Genomic DNA, 12,059 nt, shown 5'->3' with positions numbered 1-12,059 from the left:
ATAAGCTGAATTGTAAACAGCTGAATGTTTTCCAAGCGGCCACCCCCAGCTCTGGAGGAAGGAATCAATGGAGTGAACCGCCAGCAGCCCCCGCACAGTTCGGGCCGGGACTCAGGGGGGATTTCCACACAGCTGCAGCACTGCTGCCTGGCTCAGGCCAAGGAGCACCGTGCGATGACTACCTCCAGCTGCAGGGAGCCAGGGAGAGTTCTCAACAAGAGCTCCACTTACTGGAGCCAGTCCTCCGGTCTCCAGCGCCCAGGGAGGGCTCCCAGATACCCTGATGTCACAGTTCTCTAGCAGATGCTGCGATTTCACAAGGCAAAACGTACGGAACGGACATGAGAGGCCCTCTGTCCAGAGGCCAGAATCACTGCAGACGACAGGAAACATGGCAGAGTGGGAAGAGCGCCGGCTCTGGGCAGACTGGGTTCACACTCTGGTTCCATCTTTGATCACCTGGGCAGCTTCAAGCACTTGGTACCTGCTCTGTGTCTCCATCTATATAAATGACCATCATGCTGCCTGTCTTGCAGGTTGACAGTGAATAGCAGAGTTTATACATGTAAAATGCTTGGCACTGATTACATCTAGAAGCTGTGTTACACGGCAGTTAAGACTTGGAATCAGAAAGACCCTAAGCTTAAATCTTAGATTATCCCAGGCAAGTTAATGAAGGCCTCAGTTTCTTCATCTGTAAAATGGGATGCTTATCTTTGTCTCATATGGCTGTGGCAAGGGTTAAATGTGATACTGCAGTTACAATGCAGTGCAAGAGGCCTGACTTGCCATTGGAGAGCTCCCATCACTGAGACTCAAGAGACCAGGAAGCTGCCCCAGGCTCAGTGCACTGGGCCTGGCCTCTTGCGGCTGCAGAGCACAGCTATTCTTTCACTGGCCCAAACTCAGGTATCACTCATGTTCCTCAGATGCGCTGGCCTACTCAGCATCCTGTCCTGGCACTCCTGAGTTCAGGTTTCAGGAAGAAATCATACTTCCACTTCGACAATGAACTGCAACACAAGGGAAATATATCTGCCATCGAGGGCAGATCACACATCTCAATTCATCTTCAACAGTCATTAATCCAAAGGACATGAGAAGTGCCAGATTCCCTTCCTATGCATTTATTTCATAAAGAGAAACAAGCAAAGAATTTAGGAGCCAAAAAAGAACCACTTTTTCCCAGTGGTTCTTATAATGCCAGGAGGTGGTTTAGCCTATGAAAAGAAATTACTTTAAAAAGCTGAAGATAAAATCATGGAAGATGGATTTGCAACAGTTAAAAAAACCACAAATGTTTAGAAAATTCTCTATTTTCAGGCTGATAACAAGGAAAGGCCACCTTGCTGGATATGACTCTCTTGTTTACCAACTGCAGAAGCAACAATATTCTTAGAGAAATGGGTGAGAGTGAGAGAGAGAGAATGCACTAGAGAAAGCCAGCCTTGGTTGTCCTTGTCTATATAATGGGATAGATTATTTTTATCTTGCAAATCAATCTTCTTGATCATTTCTGTTCTTAGAAAACACTGCCCTCTCCCTTTAATAACCACTGTCTAAGTTTTCAATCACCCTACTTTGCTACCAATCAGCTGACAGAAGAGATTAATACTGGAGGCCTAGAAATGTGGACTTCATTGATATTTTTAAAAAGTAGTATTTGGCTCACATTAATTTTAATTTACAGTGCCATTTGCTTGGGCTGTTTAAAAATGTCTTAATATGGCAGTGTGGATTTAGGCCACATATGGACGGTTTCAAATATGCTAAAGATATCAGTAACTAAGGATAATTATACAGTATTTGAGACATAATAGCTGTGCAACTAGGGCTTTAAAAATAACTCCTAGCAGTCATGAACTCTCATTTTCTTGCCAACAGTTCCAATATTCAGCATCAGGCCTGCTCTTCCTAATCTACTGGAGAAGAGTCAGTTATGACATGGCATCTAAAAGCCATCTTTTCTTAAGAGAAGCTATGACAAATTTCACTGCTAAGAAGAAAATCATCCAAGACACAGGTTTTCTGCTTTAAAGAAAGCCCAATGGCAGACTGGGACTCTCTTCAACATCTGGATTTATCTTAGAATACTGGCAATCCCTGTTTAACAGCAATCACTTCTTTGGCAGATGTAGAATGTTTTCTTTTGGATTGAACTAAAAAAAAAATCATTTGGAAATTTAAAGTATAGGAAAACACATCCCTTTTCACTAACTATAAATAATTTGGAAGGGGAAGGAAAAAGAAAAAACCATTAAGTATGCTGGCCTAGATGATTTTACAATGAATCACACGGTAACAATTTATTATTTAAATCATATGCTATTTTTTTAGTATATATTGTCAAAAACTAATCATTCTTAATTATATAACTGGATTAACTATTAAAAAAACATTTTTTTATTCATGTCAATTATATTCTACTTTTGTAACTAATGGGGGGAAAAGCCCTGAGTCTGTAAGACTGTTGTCTTGGATAAATAAATGGCTAATTCTTTTCCTAACAATTGCCAAAATGTCATAAAGTTCAATTAAAGATGGTTTGTCTCTGAGTTTTTTTTTTTAAAACAAGTATATCTGTGTTCTGATGTAACTAAATTCAAGCCGAAATTTTTAAATAAGTCAATGCTTAAAACGAAATGTGTATCTATTTGAACTGTGGATAAGTACTTCAAGTTATCTTAAACAGGCCCACTTGAAACATCTTTAACAGAACACATATTCAAACGGAGTCTTTTAAACTGGTGACTGCCACTGCAGTTTAAAGCCGGCCATAGAAACACTGAAAACGTAAATCTGTATATGCTCATCACTCTACCTTGAGGGGTTGGTCCCAGCTTTGATTTCCATCACACAAGGTGCTAGTAAGCCACTGCAGAGAGTCATTTCTGTTACTGGCAAAAGCCCTCGGGGGAGCAGATTGCGTAAGGCAGCTAGTCCTCACTCTTTCTCCAGGAGTGGAAAACACCCAAGCATCTCTACAACCACTTTTGTGAGATTCCTCCTGACCACAGAAAATCATCATCTTCATCTTCCAGTTGCAAAAATTGGCACCAAAGAAAGGGAATAAAAGAGATACTATGTTTTTCTGAAGGTGTCTTGCTTCCTTATTCTTATTTCTAGTAGATGTGACATAGCTTTTCAGAGGAGAATCTTTTCCAGGAAGGAATCAAATCTGTCTGGAGAGTAAATGGCACTGCCTGGAAGAACTTTAATAATATAATCTGGGACTAACCAAGAGGAGGTAAAAACTCTTGGTGAATGTCACACTTAAATGGAGCAGCCTTATTAGAACTGGAACCACCATCCTATTCCCTAGTTTTTCAATTTAAACTTTATGTTGGCTTACCTACCTATCAATGTAAGCTGAAAGGGAAGGACTTTGACAGGAAAGGGGTGAACTTTATTCAGCAAATAAGTTACTGAATGCCTAGAGAGAGGCCCACAGCCCAGAGGAGGACAGACACTTAATCACAACAGGAAAAAAGAGACAAAAAGACATTCACAAACTCAGGGAAAGGTTCTTAAATCTGAGATAGTAATTGTTTTCTTTCCCCTAAAACAAGAAAACCTACAGAGAGGACGCCGAAGTAAGAGCATGCAAGACCAGAGGCATGAATAGTTTCATAAAATCATCTATCTATTTATTCCCCGTATTCTCTCTCCCACTGAAAGATCCAAGGGATCCAAAGTATCTGAGACAGGAAATGAGTAAGGCAGGAAAAAGGATGTGGTTTGAAAAGAGTGGATTCTGGGGCTGAGCCAGAGCAAGGCACAGACACAGGGTCAGAGATGGGGGAAGGGGCCTCTGGGGCAAGAAGAGAAGTTTCAAGGTCACCAGTTTAGACTAGAAAGTCAGTATCAGAGGAGGGATGTCTGGAGAGGCATGAGACACCTTCCTAAGAGGTTCTCCTCCACTGCAATGCAGAGCAACAAGGGCTGAAGAGGCCCACAGCCAGGAGAATCATTACTGGCACAGAAAAAAGAAGAGCTGGAGATTCCTCCTCACTTTGAGGGCAGTGGAAATAATATCTTGAGTACACCTGACAAAGGCAAGTTAGAAATTAAGCCAGGACCTGGCAGAGAAGTGGACGGGGCTAGGAGGCCATGAAAAATACGAATATTCATTAAGTATCTATGTGCCAGCTAGCAATACAACAACAGCTTAAAAGGCGGCAGGGGCCAGGGCGGGGGGCAGGGAAGGTGATGAAAACAGGAGCTACGGCTCACAAAAATGCAGTTCGACAACTGAAAAAGCAGCTCAAGAACAACAGAAAGTGGACTTGAGATTAACGCTGGAGAGGGAAAAAAAGGCACCTCTTCTTCCCAATGTGTATGGACAAGCCTGGAGACAGATCCTGGGTGGGCTGAGGGGCAGAGCTCCCATGGTGAGTGCCTGGAAAGGGCAGGTGCCGCACGAGCACCACTGCCCATCTGCTGGGCCCCTCTGTGAAAGAAGCCAGCCCTTGTAAAGGAGCCGAGCCAGAAGCTCTGGTTCCCGTCTGGCAGGGACTGGAACTGAGGGACAGAAACAGTGGGAAACACACAGGCATCAGCTGATTCAAAAGTGTGGTTATTGCCACACAGAGATCCAGATGTTGAGGGCGAAGCGGGGAAAACCACTTGTATATTCTCCACAGTGCCTAGGACAATGCTTTGCATGGGTCAGGAGGGCAAACAAGGTGTGTGAAATCTGAGAGGAAGCAAAACTACTTAGCTGTGCAGGTATCTTAACATACGAGACAGAACCTCTTGCCCTGTAACCAACACAGTAAGTTTCTTTCTCTTCTAGAGTCAAAATGATATGAAGCCCTACATCCCATGTGACCTCAACTTAAGCCCTAAATCAACAGACACTGCCACAGGTCTGAGGCCCTGTACACAGAATAAAAACTGGGGGGTGGGGGCAGGGGGCGGGCAGGGGCAGACAGACAGGAGCAAGGAATTTCCCGGCCTCATTAGTCTGCAATTTTCAGACTCATCTAGAAATCCTAGCAGTTCCAACGTTTGGGTTAACTGGGGGTGGGGGTGAGGAATAAAAAAAAAATCCCAGGTGAACAGTAATTGGATTACCCAGCTATGCCCCAGAGTCAAATGGCTGGAAAAGACCAGGACAGCAGGGCCTGATACAGTTAAAATGACACTATTTTCTAAACCAAAAATTGAGGCACTTGGCTGATAAAGACAATGGGATGGAATCTTTTAAACTGGGGTTGTCCTAGAAAAATTGGGGACATATGGTGGATTTAGGTCGGTAGCTTATTTCACAACAAGGGATCCTCTGGGTCCAATATGCTAATGGGAGGGGATTAAAGATCTGGGATGGGAGATCTAAAGGGGAGAGCTGTCACTGATTTGTTAAGCAGGAAAAGCAATAGAAAACTGTGTCTCTGTAGACAGCAAAGGAACAAGGTCAACATTCTAGGTATGGAGCAGGAAGGAAAGGAAAGTTGATTAGAACTGAAACTGTGTCAGTGAAATCTGTTCAGGTCTCAAAAGCGGCCTTGGGGGAGGGAGGGTGAGGACTGTGACGGTGGAGCTATCACTGGCACAAACTGGTATCCAGCAATATAGCAGTCGCCGACTAGTTCTCATCACCGCAGGGTCACAGTTAGCTGGCAACCTGACCTTGGGCAGATTATTTCCCTCCCTGTGGACTTCAATTTAACGACGTTATCTCACAGGTCTCGATTTTTAATGTAAAGAGCCCACACAATACAATATGCCTTCATTTGGCATAGGAAGGAGAGAAAACGCTCTTCTAAAAATGGAAGAGAGGACGGACACAGAACAGCTTGTCCCTTTCCATCCAATTAAAAGCCTCGTGAGACTAGATTAAAAACAAAACTCTCCAGCTAAGTCGCAGGCCCTCCAAGATAGGCAGTCGCCTACCCAGAAAGTAGAGCGGATGCCAGCAGCCCTGTCCCTAAGCGGACCGTCCATCCTGGGAAAGCGCCGTCCCCGGAGAACCGAAGCGGGGGTGGGGGCGTGCGGGGACACAACGGAAGCGTTGGGCACGCCGAGGGTGACGCAACGGCTGCCGGGGGAGTGAGGGGCAGGCAGGGTCCCCGACGAGGCGGGGGAGGCGCAGGACACCTCCCCGGCGCCGGGAGGGCGAGAGTCGCGGGCTGGCACGGCCTGGCAGCCGAGTAGGCCTGGGCCGGGAGTGGCACCGGAGGGCGGTGGCCGTTGTCCGGTGAGACGAGCGCAGGCCGCGGGACCCCTACGGGCGAGAACCCCTCCCCCGCCACGGGCACTGACCTGTCCAGGGCCCGGCTGGGCCTGGCCGGGCGGGGCCTACGCAACCCCTCGGCCGGGCGCCGCCTCGCGCGGGGTCCCGGGCCCGGGCGGGCCGCCTCCTCTCCGCCGGGAGCCTCCGAGCCGGGGCCCGGGGCTGCCGCGGCGCATCCGACCGCACCGGCCGAGCCGGCGTCCACAAAGGGCGGCAGGGGCGCGAGGCCGGGGTGGGGGTGCGGGCGGTGGCGGATTGCGCGCGCGCGCGCGGCGGGCGCTCTAGGACTGCAGCCGCCGCGGAGACAATGCGGCGCGTCCCGGCAGGGCTCCCGCGGCCGCCTCCGCCGGGGGCGGGGCGAGGGGCGGGGCGGGGCCTGGGCGCGCGGGGCGGGGCCTCCAGGAGGCGGGGCGCCGGCGCGGAAGCTGGGCCGCGCGCTTCCTTTGTGCGGCCGCGCCGGCCCCGCCCCCGCGGCGCCCTCGGGAAGGCGCCGCGAGGCCGGTGGCCGGTTAGAGACGTCAGGATGAGGTTTAGGGAGGTAGGCGCCGCGCCGTGCCGCGCGGACTTCCGCCCTCGCCCCGTCAGAAGTCCCCAGTGCGGTGATGGACTGTGACTCCCGCCTGGCCAAGTAGGAGGCAGGAAGAATAACGACTAGCACTAATTGAGTGCTTAATTTGTGTCAAGCCCTACATGCTCGCGCGCTCCTCTCACTTAAAAGAGTTCACAATAACCCCACAAGTAGTCATTATCCTCCCCACTGGGAACTAAGTATCAGAGAGGTTAACTAATGACCAAAGTGCCCCAGTTACACCTCCATAAACGGGGATAATGCCTCCTCTTTAGGCTTACTATGCAGGTTAACTGAGGGCATTTACACAAATTGCCGGCAGTGCCTGGCACACAGTTGGAGCCCAGTAAATGTTACTTCTTTTCCTAAACCACGCTGGTTTAAACTGAACTGGGGAAGCACCTTCATTCAGTAGACGTGCTAGAGCTTGTGAGACCTTCACAAGCCCCCACCCCCCACGCCCAGCTTCATGCTGAATAGATGATCCGAATTTCTCTCTCCATGCTTGACTTCTATTTCCAACATTACCTTTCTTAGCATTCATTCATCTCCCCATCCCTTTCCCCGCAGGCCTCATCTCTTTTTGTTTCCACATTTACATTTATTTTATATTCCCTGATGGTTTACTTTGCTCTCTTTTTCTTTCCCTCTCCCTCCGCCCATTTTTCAATGCCTTCTTTCATTAATATTCACATCTCCTTCCCTTTTCTGTCCTTACATTTCTTACACTTATATTTTGTTCTATAAACATGCCCACACTACTCCCTCCCTACCTTTATCCACTTCACTAGTCCCTTCTGGAATGCCATCTGCCCAGCTCCACATGTCCAGGTCCTACCTCTCTTAAACGTCTAGACTTAAGAAAAGTAGCTGGCAAACTTTTTCAGTAAGAGATCAGATAGTAAATATTTTAGATTTTGTACGTCATGTGGTCTCTATTGCAACCATTCAACTCTACTGTTGCATCAGGAAAGTGACCACAGACAACACAACATGAACGTATGTGGCTGTGTTCCAATGAAACTTTATTTGTGGACACAGACATTTGGATTTCATATAATTTTCATGTATCACAAAATATTCTTTTGAGTCTTAAAAATGTTTTGTGAATGTAAGAAACCATTATTAGCTTGTGGGTTGTAGGGATACTGGTCATATGATGAATTTGCCCCTTAGGATGTAGTTTGCCAACCTTTGCTCTAGAATAATGCCACTTCCCCCTCTGCAATCTACCCAGATAACCTCTACTCAGCAGTAACTTTTCTCTTACTTTTTAAAGCACTTACCCATAATCTTTCTATGACATTTATCATATCTTATCTTTTATTGTATTTTTTTCCTGTGCATTTCTCATCTTTTCCAGAGGACCTTAAGCTCCTTGAAGGTAGGGTACAGACCTTCTTTCTCTGTGGATTACCTCCCATTTCACAGTGCTTTGCACAAAGCAGGCATTCAAACACTTAATACAGAATGGATATTTAAATCGTGGGTGCTTGACAGTTGTTTCCATTGTGCAAAACTTACTTTTCTCATGAGATAGAACCTTAGGAACAGGGTGCTTTGTTATATGTATATCATTTGGACTAGATTTCAGAAAAAAATTTTGAGAGTTTTATAGACAAGATGAAGAAAGGAAGGCAAATGTCAGTTCATTCAGAGATTGTTGGATAACAAATAACTGAACAAAGACTGTTGATTATCACCAACCTGCAGACAGGGCATGTGTCTCCAGTCAGGTCCTATTCAACATTTCTATCAGCAGATTGGTTAAAGACATGCTATATAACATACAGATGGCAAAGTTAAGCAGAGGCGTTAGTAGAATGAGTGACAACATTCAGATATAAAACATTCCTGGCCCACCACTTAGTCTCTCTGTGCCTCAGTTTTCTTATCTTGAAAATGGGCATGATAAAGGTTTCAGCTTCAGAGAGTTACTGGCAGGATTAAGTGAGAAAATGCATGTAAAGCTGGCAGAGAGGACTCATTAAATGCCAGCTATTAACTGTTAACATTTTCTGGTGTGCCTCAAACTGTGGGCTAAATTCACAAGACACCATCGAATGGACATAATAACATTTTGGCTCACAATATAAACTGTACAAGTTTGAGATGGAGGGGACCTGAAATGATAGCAGTTCATGTAAAAAGAAACCACAAAAACAGAAACCAAAACCAAGCCCAACCCCTCTGGGATTCACAAGACACAGTGCTCTGTGAACCAAGGAAGTCATTCCCTTGGGTTGGGGGAGTTAACATGGGGTCATAGGTGCAATGTCCTGATGAAGGCAGGGAAGGGCACTACCCCTGAAGCCAGAATTATGGGGCTGCCCTTTCTTACCTGTGAGATCTGGAGCCTTTCATTTCCTCCTCTAAATAATGGGGACAATAGCAATGATCTCTCAGGGATATCATGAGTGAGCAAAGGAAAACACAACTTGGCACATAGTAGGTGTTCAATAAATTTTAGTTCCTCTCTACTATGGAGAGCTCTGTCTCTTGGAGGGCTTATAAAGCTAGGTCTAGGTACCAACCTTGGGTCACTAGCATCTTTTTATATTTGGAATTAATGTGCTTCATTTGGGGGAATCACACTTTAAGAGAATTAGTGGAAATGTGGAATGTGGCTAGACAAGAATGATCAGCATGGTGGAAATGGGAGGTCTTGATGTGTGATAGGTAAAAAATGAAATAAATCTCAAATATTTAGCCTGGAAATGTTTTTTTCTCTCTTTCTCTCTTTTTTTTTTAATGGGGGGGGGAGGGAATGGGGAGAAGAAAGAGACATGATAACTGTCTACACACACTGTAGGAGATGGACTCCATTGCAATCCACAAGACAGAATCACAGCCAGTGGTGGGAGTTTCAGGACAATACATTTTGGCTTAATTTGAAAAGCCACTTTCTGATAATTAGAGCAATCCTACAGTGGAATGGGCTGCTTTACAAAATGGTGAACCTCTTTTCATTGCAATTTGCCAAGAGAACTCTGATCTCCTCTCTTAATTTTTCGAATGTTCGCTGCTTTCCTTTGCTTTTTTTTTCCTTGATCCCTCTTCCATTCCTTATAGGACATTTATAACTACTTTGCCCCAAAGCTCTTTTATTCTCATTTCTCTTTCTTCCATTTCCAAACCCCCCTTTCTCTTGGTTCTCTCCATCTCCACTCCCAGCACATTGAGTTCAACAATGGAACTGCCTCCCTGAGTTATACGTGGCCCATGGCCCAGAATGTCATCAAGATCTGGGCCAAGATGGCTGCACACACTGGCAGAGAAGGAAAGGAAAGTGAGGGGATTGCTGTGGGGGCAGAGGTACCACCGTGGTTCTCCTGTCAGGGTAGAGGGATCAGTGGAGCCTCCTGAAACCCAGGTCTTAGAGAAGCCTGCCTGCCACTGAGCGCTCAGTGGGGAGCCCAGAGCAGAGCTGCCTGTTCCTTCAATGAGGCTTTCCATGAATCCCCTGCTACCTCCCCTTAGGCATTGCCCTCATCTGTGTGCTATGCAGCCGCCTTGTCATATCGCCAACTTCAAGAACACTCTCTCATACCAAGCAGAGCAGAGGATTGAGACAACTGGATCCCTGGGTTAACTCTCAACCTGGCATATGGCTATGTGGATACATCTGACAGCAGTGACAGGCCGGCCTTGCCTAGAACTTTCAGTTCTTTTCTTTCTCTATCCTTTTATACCTTCTGGGTCCCCTTTCTTTATCCTTGCTTCGTCTTCTCAATCCATTCTCTGATTCCATCTACCCAACTTCTTTCTTGACACTTGGGGTTTATAGTTTCCTTCCCGTTCTAGAGGCCCAAGTGCAATGTGCCAGGGGGTGGCAAGGAGGGCTGACTCTCTCCCCTCCCCCAAGGGCCCCGCTACGCTTCATACCGTGAGCTGGGGACTGCTGGATGTTCGGGCTCTTGGGCACGGTCAGGCCACCTGGCATGGCAGTGACGATGGCTTGCTGATGTGGTGATGGGCCAGACCGAGTCTCTGACCCACTCTTCTCCCCAGGTAACACTTCCTTCCAGTCATCAGGGGTGCATTGCTGGGGCTGTTGAAGGACAGGACAGATATGATTTGCTCATGAATTGTCTCTACCTTTCTGGACGCGTCCCCCATTTCCATGGAGCTTGGAAAGAAGGACATTAAGATTCAGCCAGCCCCAAGTTAGGGAGAGGCCTCTTTTCTTTCCTGGAGTGCTCAGCGAGGACTTTGATGCTCAGCCCCCACAGATACACATCCCAAAGGGGGCCGTGGGATGGCCTGAGTGGTGACCTCCCTCTCTGTTCCCTGGGCCTTGGGATAGGCTTACTCACCACTGGTGAAGCAGGCTGTAGTTGTAAGATGACAGCCGAGGCGTGCTGGAACCTGCGCTGAGGGGTGTGGGCCAGGCCCTCGGGATATCCGTTGTGAGCCCCAGTGTCTGGTGCGGGAGGGGGACACTGCTGAGGGCTGCCAGGCTTGTGCAGATTGGCAGCGGGGCACTGGAGAGGCAGGGTGGATGGGACTGGGCCTAGCGGCATGGCATGGGCTTCTGGGCTGGGTTGCAGGGCCAGGCTCGGAGGGACCGAGGCCAGCTGGGGATGGGACGGGGCTTGGAGCGCCGGCCGTGATGGCTGGGGCGGCTGCTGCTGCTGGGATGGCTGCTGCTGCTGCATTACAAGCTGGGGCTGCAGGTGCTTTGAGGATGGCTGGGGGAGGAGCTGGTGCGGCTGCAGCTGAGCATAGGCTGAAGAGGGAGAGACCAGGTTAGGTGGCATGGCTTGGCCTGGTCTTCTGCCGTGTCCCCCCATCTGTGCCCTCTCCCACATCCACATAAAGAAGGCTCCCCAAACTCAATATTCTTGCTTTCATCTCTTTCCTCCTTTGCCGAGAGTTTAGCCTGGCCATTGCTAGGGCCTGACTTTCTCTCTCTGTTTTCTTGCTTTCTTCCTATTGTGAAACATTGGGCCCTTGGCTGGCCCTCAAAGCCCAATGCAAAGCTCACCTCCTCTGTGAAGCCTTCTTGGATCATTCCAGCTGTTCAGAGAAACCCTGGACACTGGAGGGTGCTACATTCTCTCTCTCCTCCATGTCCTGCACTTGCTTTGCTCCATGTTTGCAACAGGTGCAGCCCGTCACCCAGCCTAGCTCTGTAAGGATGTCTGTTAGTCACCCTCCTGGCTCTGCTCAGGCCGGGCCCTCTCGAGGGAGGGCCTGCTGCACACATAGTCCTCAGACTCTGGTGGGAGGCAGCCTGGGCTGGACCACAGTTTC

General features: G+C 47.9%; 1 protein-coding gene across 1 annotated transcript in view; it reads right to left on the bottom strand.

The window, feature by feature from the left end:
• The window catches only part of PHC2 (polyhomeotic homolog 2), a 48,905-nt gene that overhangs the window by 17,005 nt on the left and 19,841 nt on the right, over window positions 1-12,059 (bottom strand). The window contains exons 7-8 of the mRNA XM_052635628.1: window positions 11,120-11,532; window positions 10,689-10,854 (exon numbers count right to left, since the gene is read on the bottom strand). Of these exons, the coding sequence (XP_052491588.1) occupies window positions 10,689-10,854; window positions 11,120-11,532 (579 nt within the window). The remainder of the gene's footprint in view (window positions 1-10,688; window positions 10,855-11,119; window positions 11,533-12,059) is intronic.

The sequence above is a fragment of the Budorcas taxicolor genome, chromosome 2 (assembly GCF_023091745.1).
Source record: "Budorcas taxicolor isolate Tak-1 chromosome 2, Takin1.1, whole genome shotgun sequence".
In the NCBI taxonomy this organism is placed as follows: Eukaryota; Metazoa; Chordata; class Mammalia; order Artiodactyla; family Bovidae; genus Budorcas; species Budorcas taxicolor.
The sequence above is the reverse complement of the archived record's forward strand: the minus strand, read 5'-3'. Positions and strand labels throughout refer to the sequence as shown.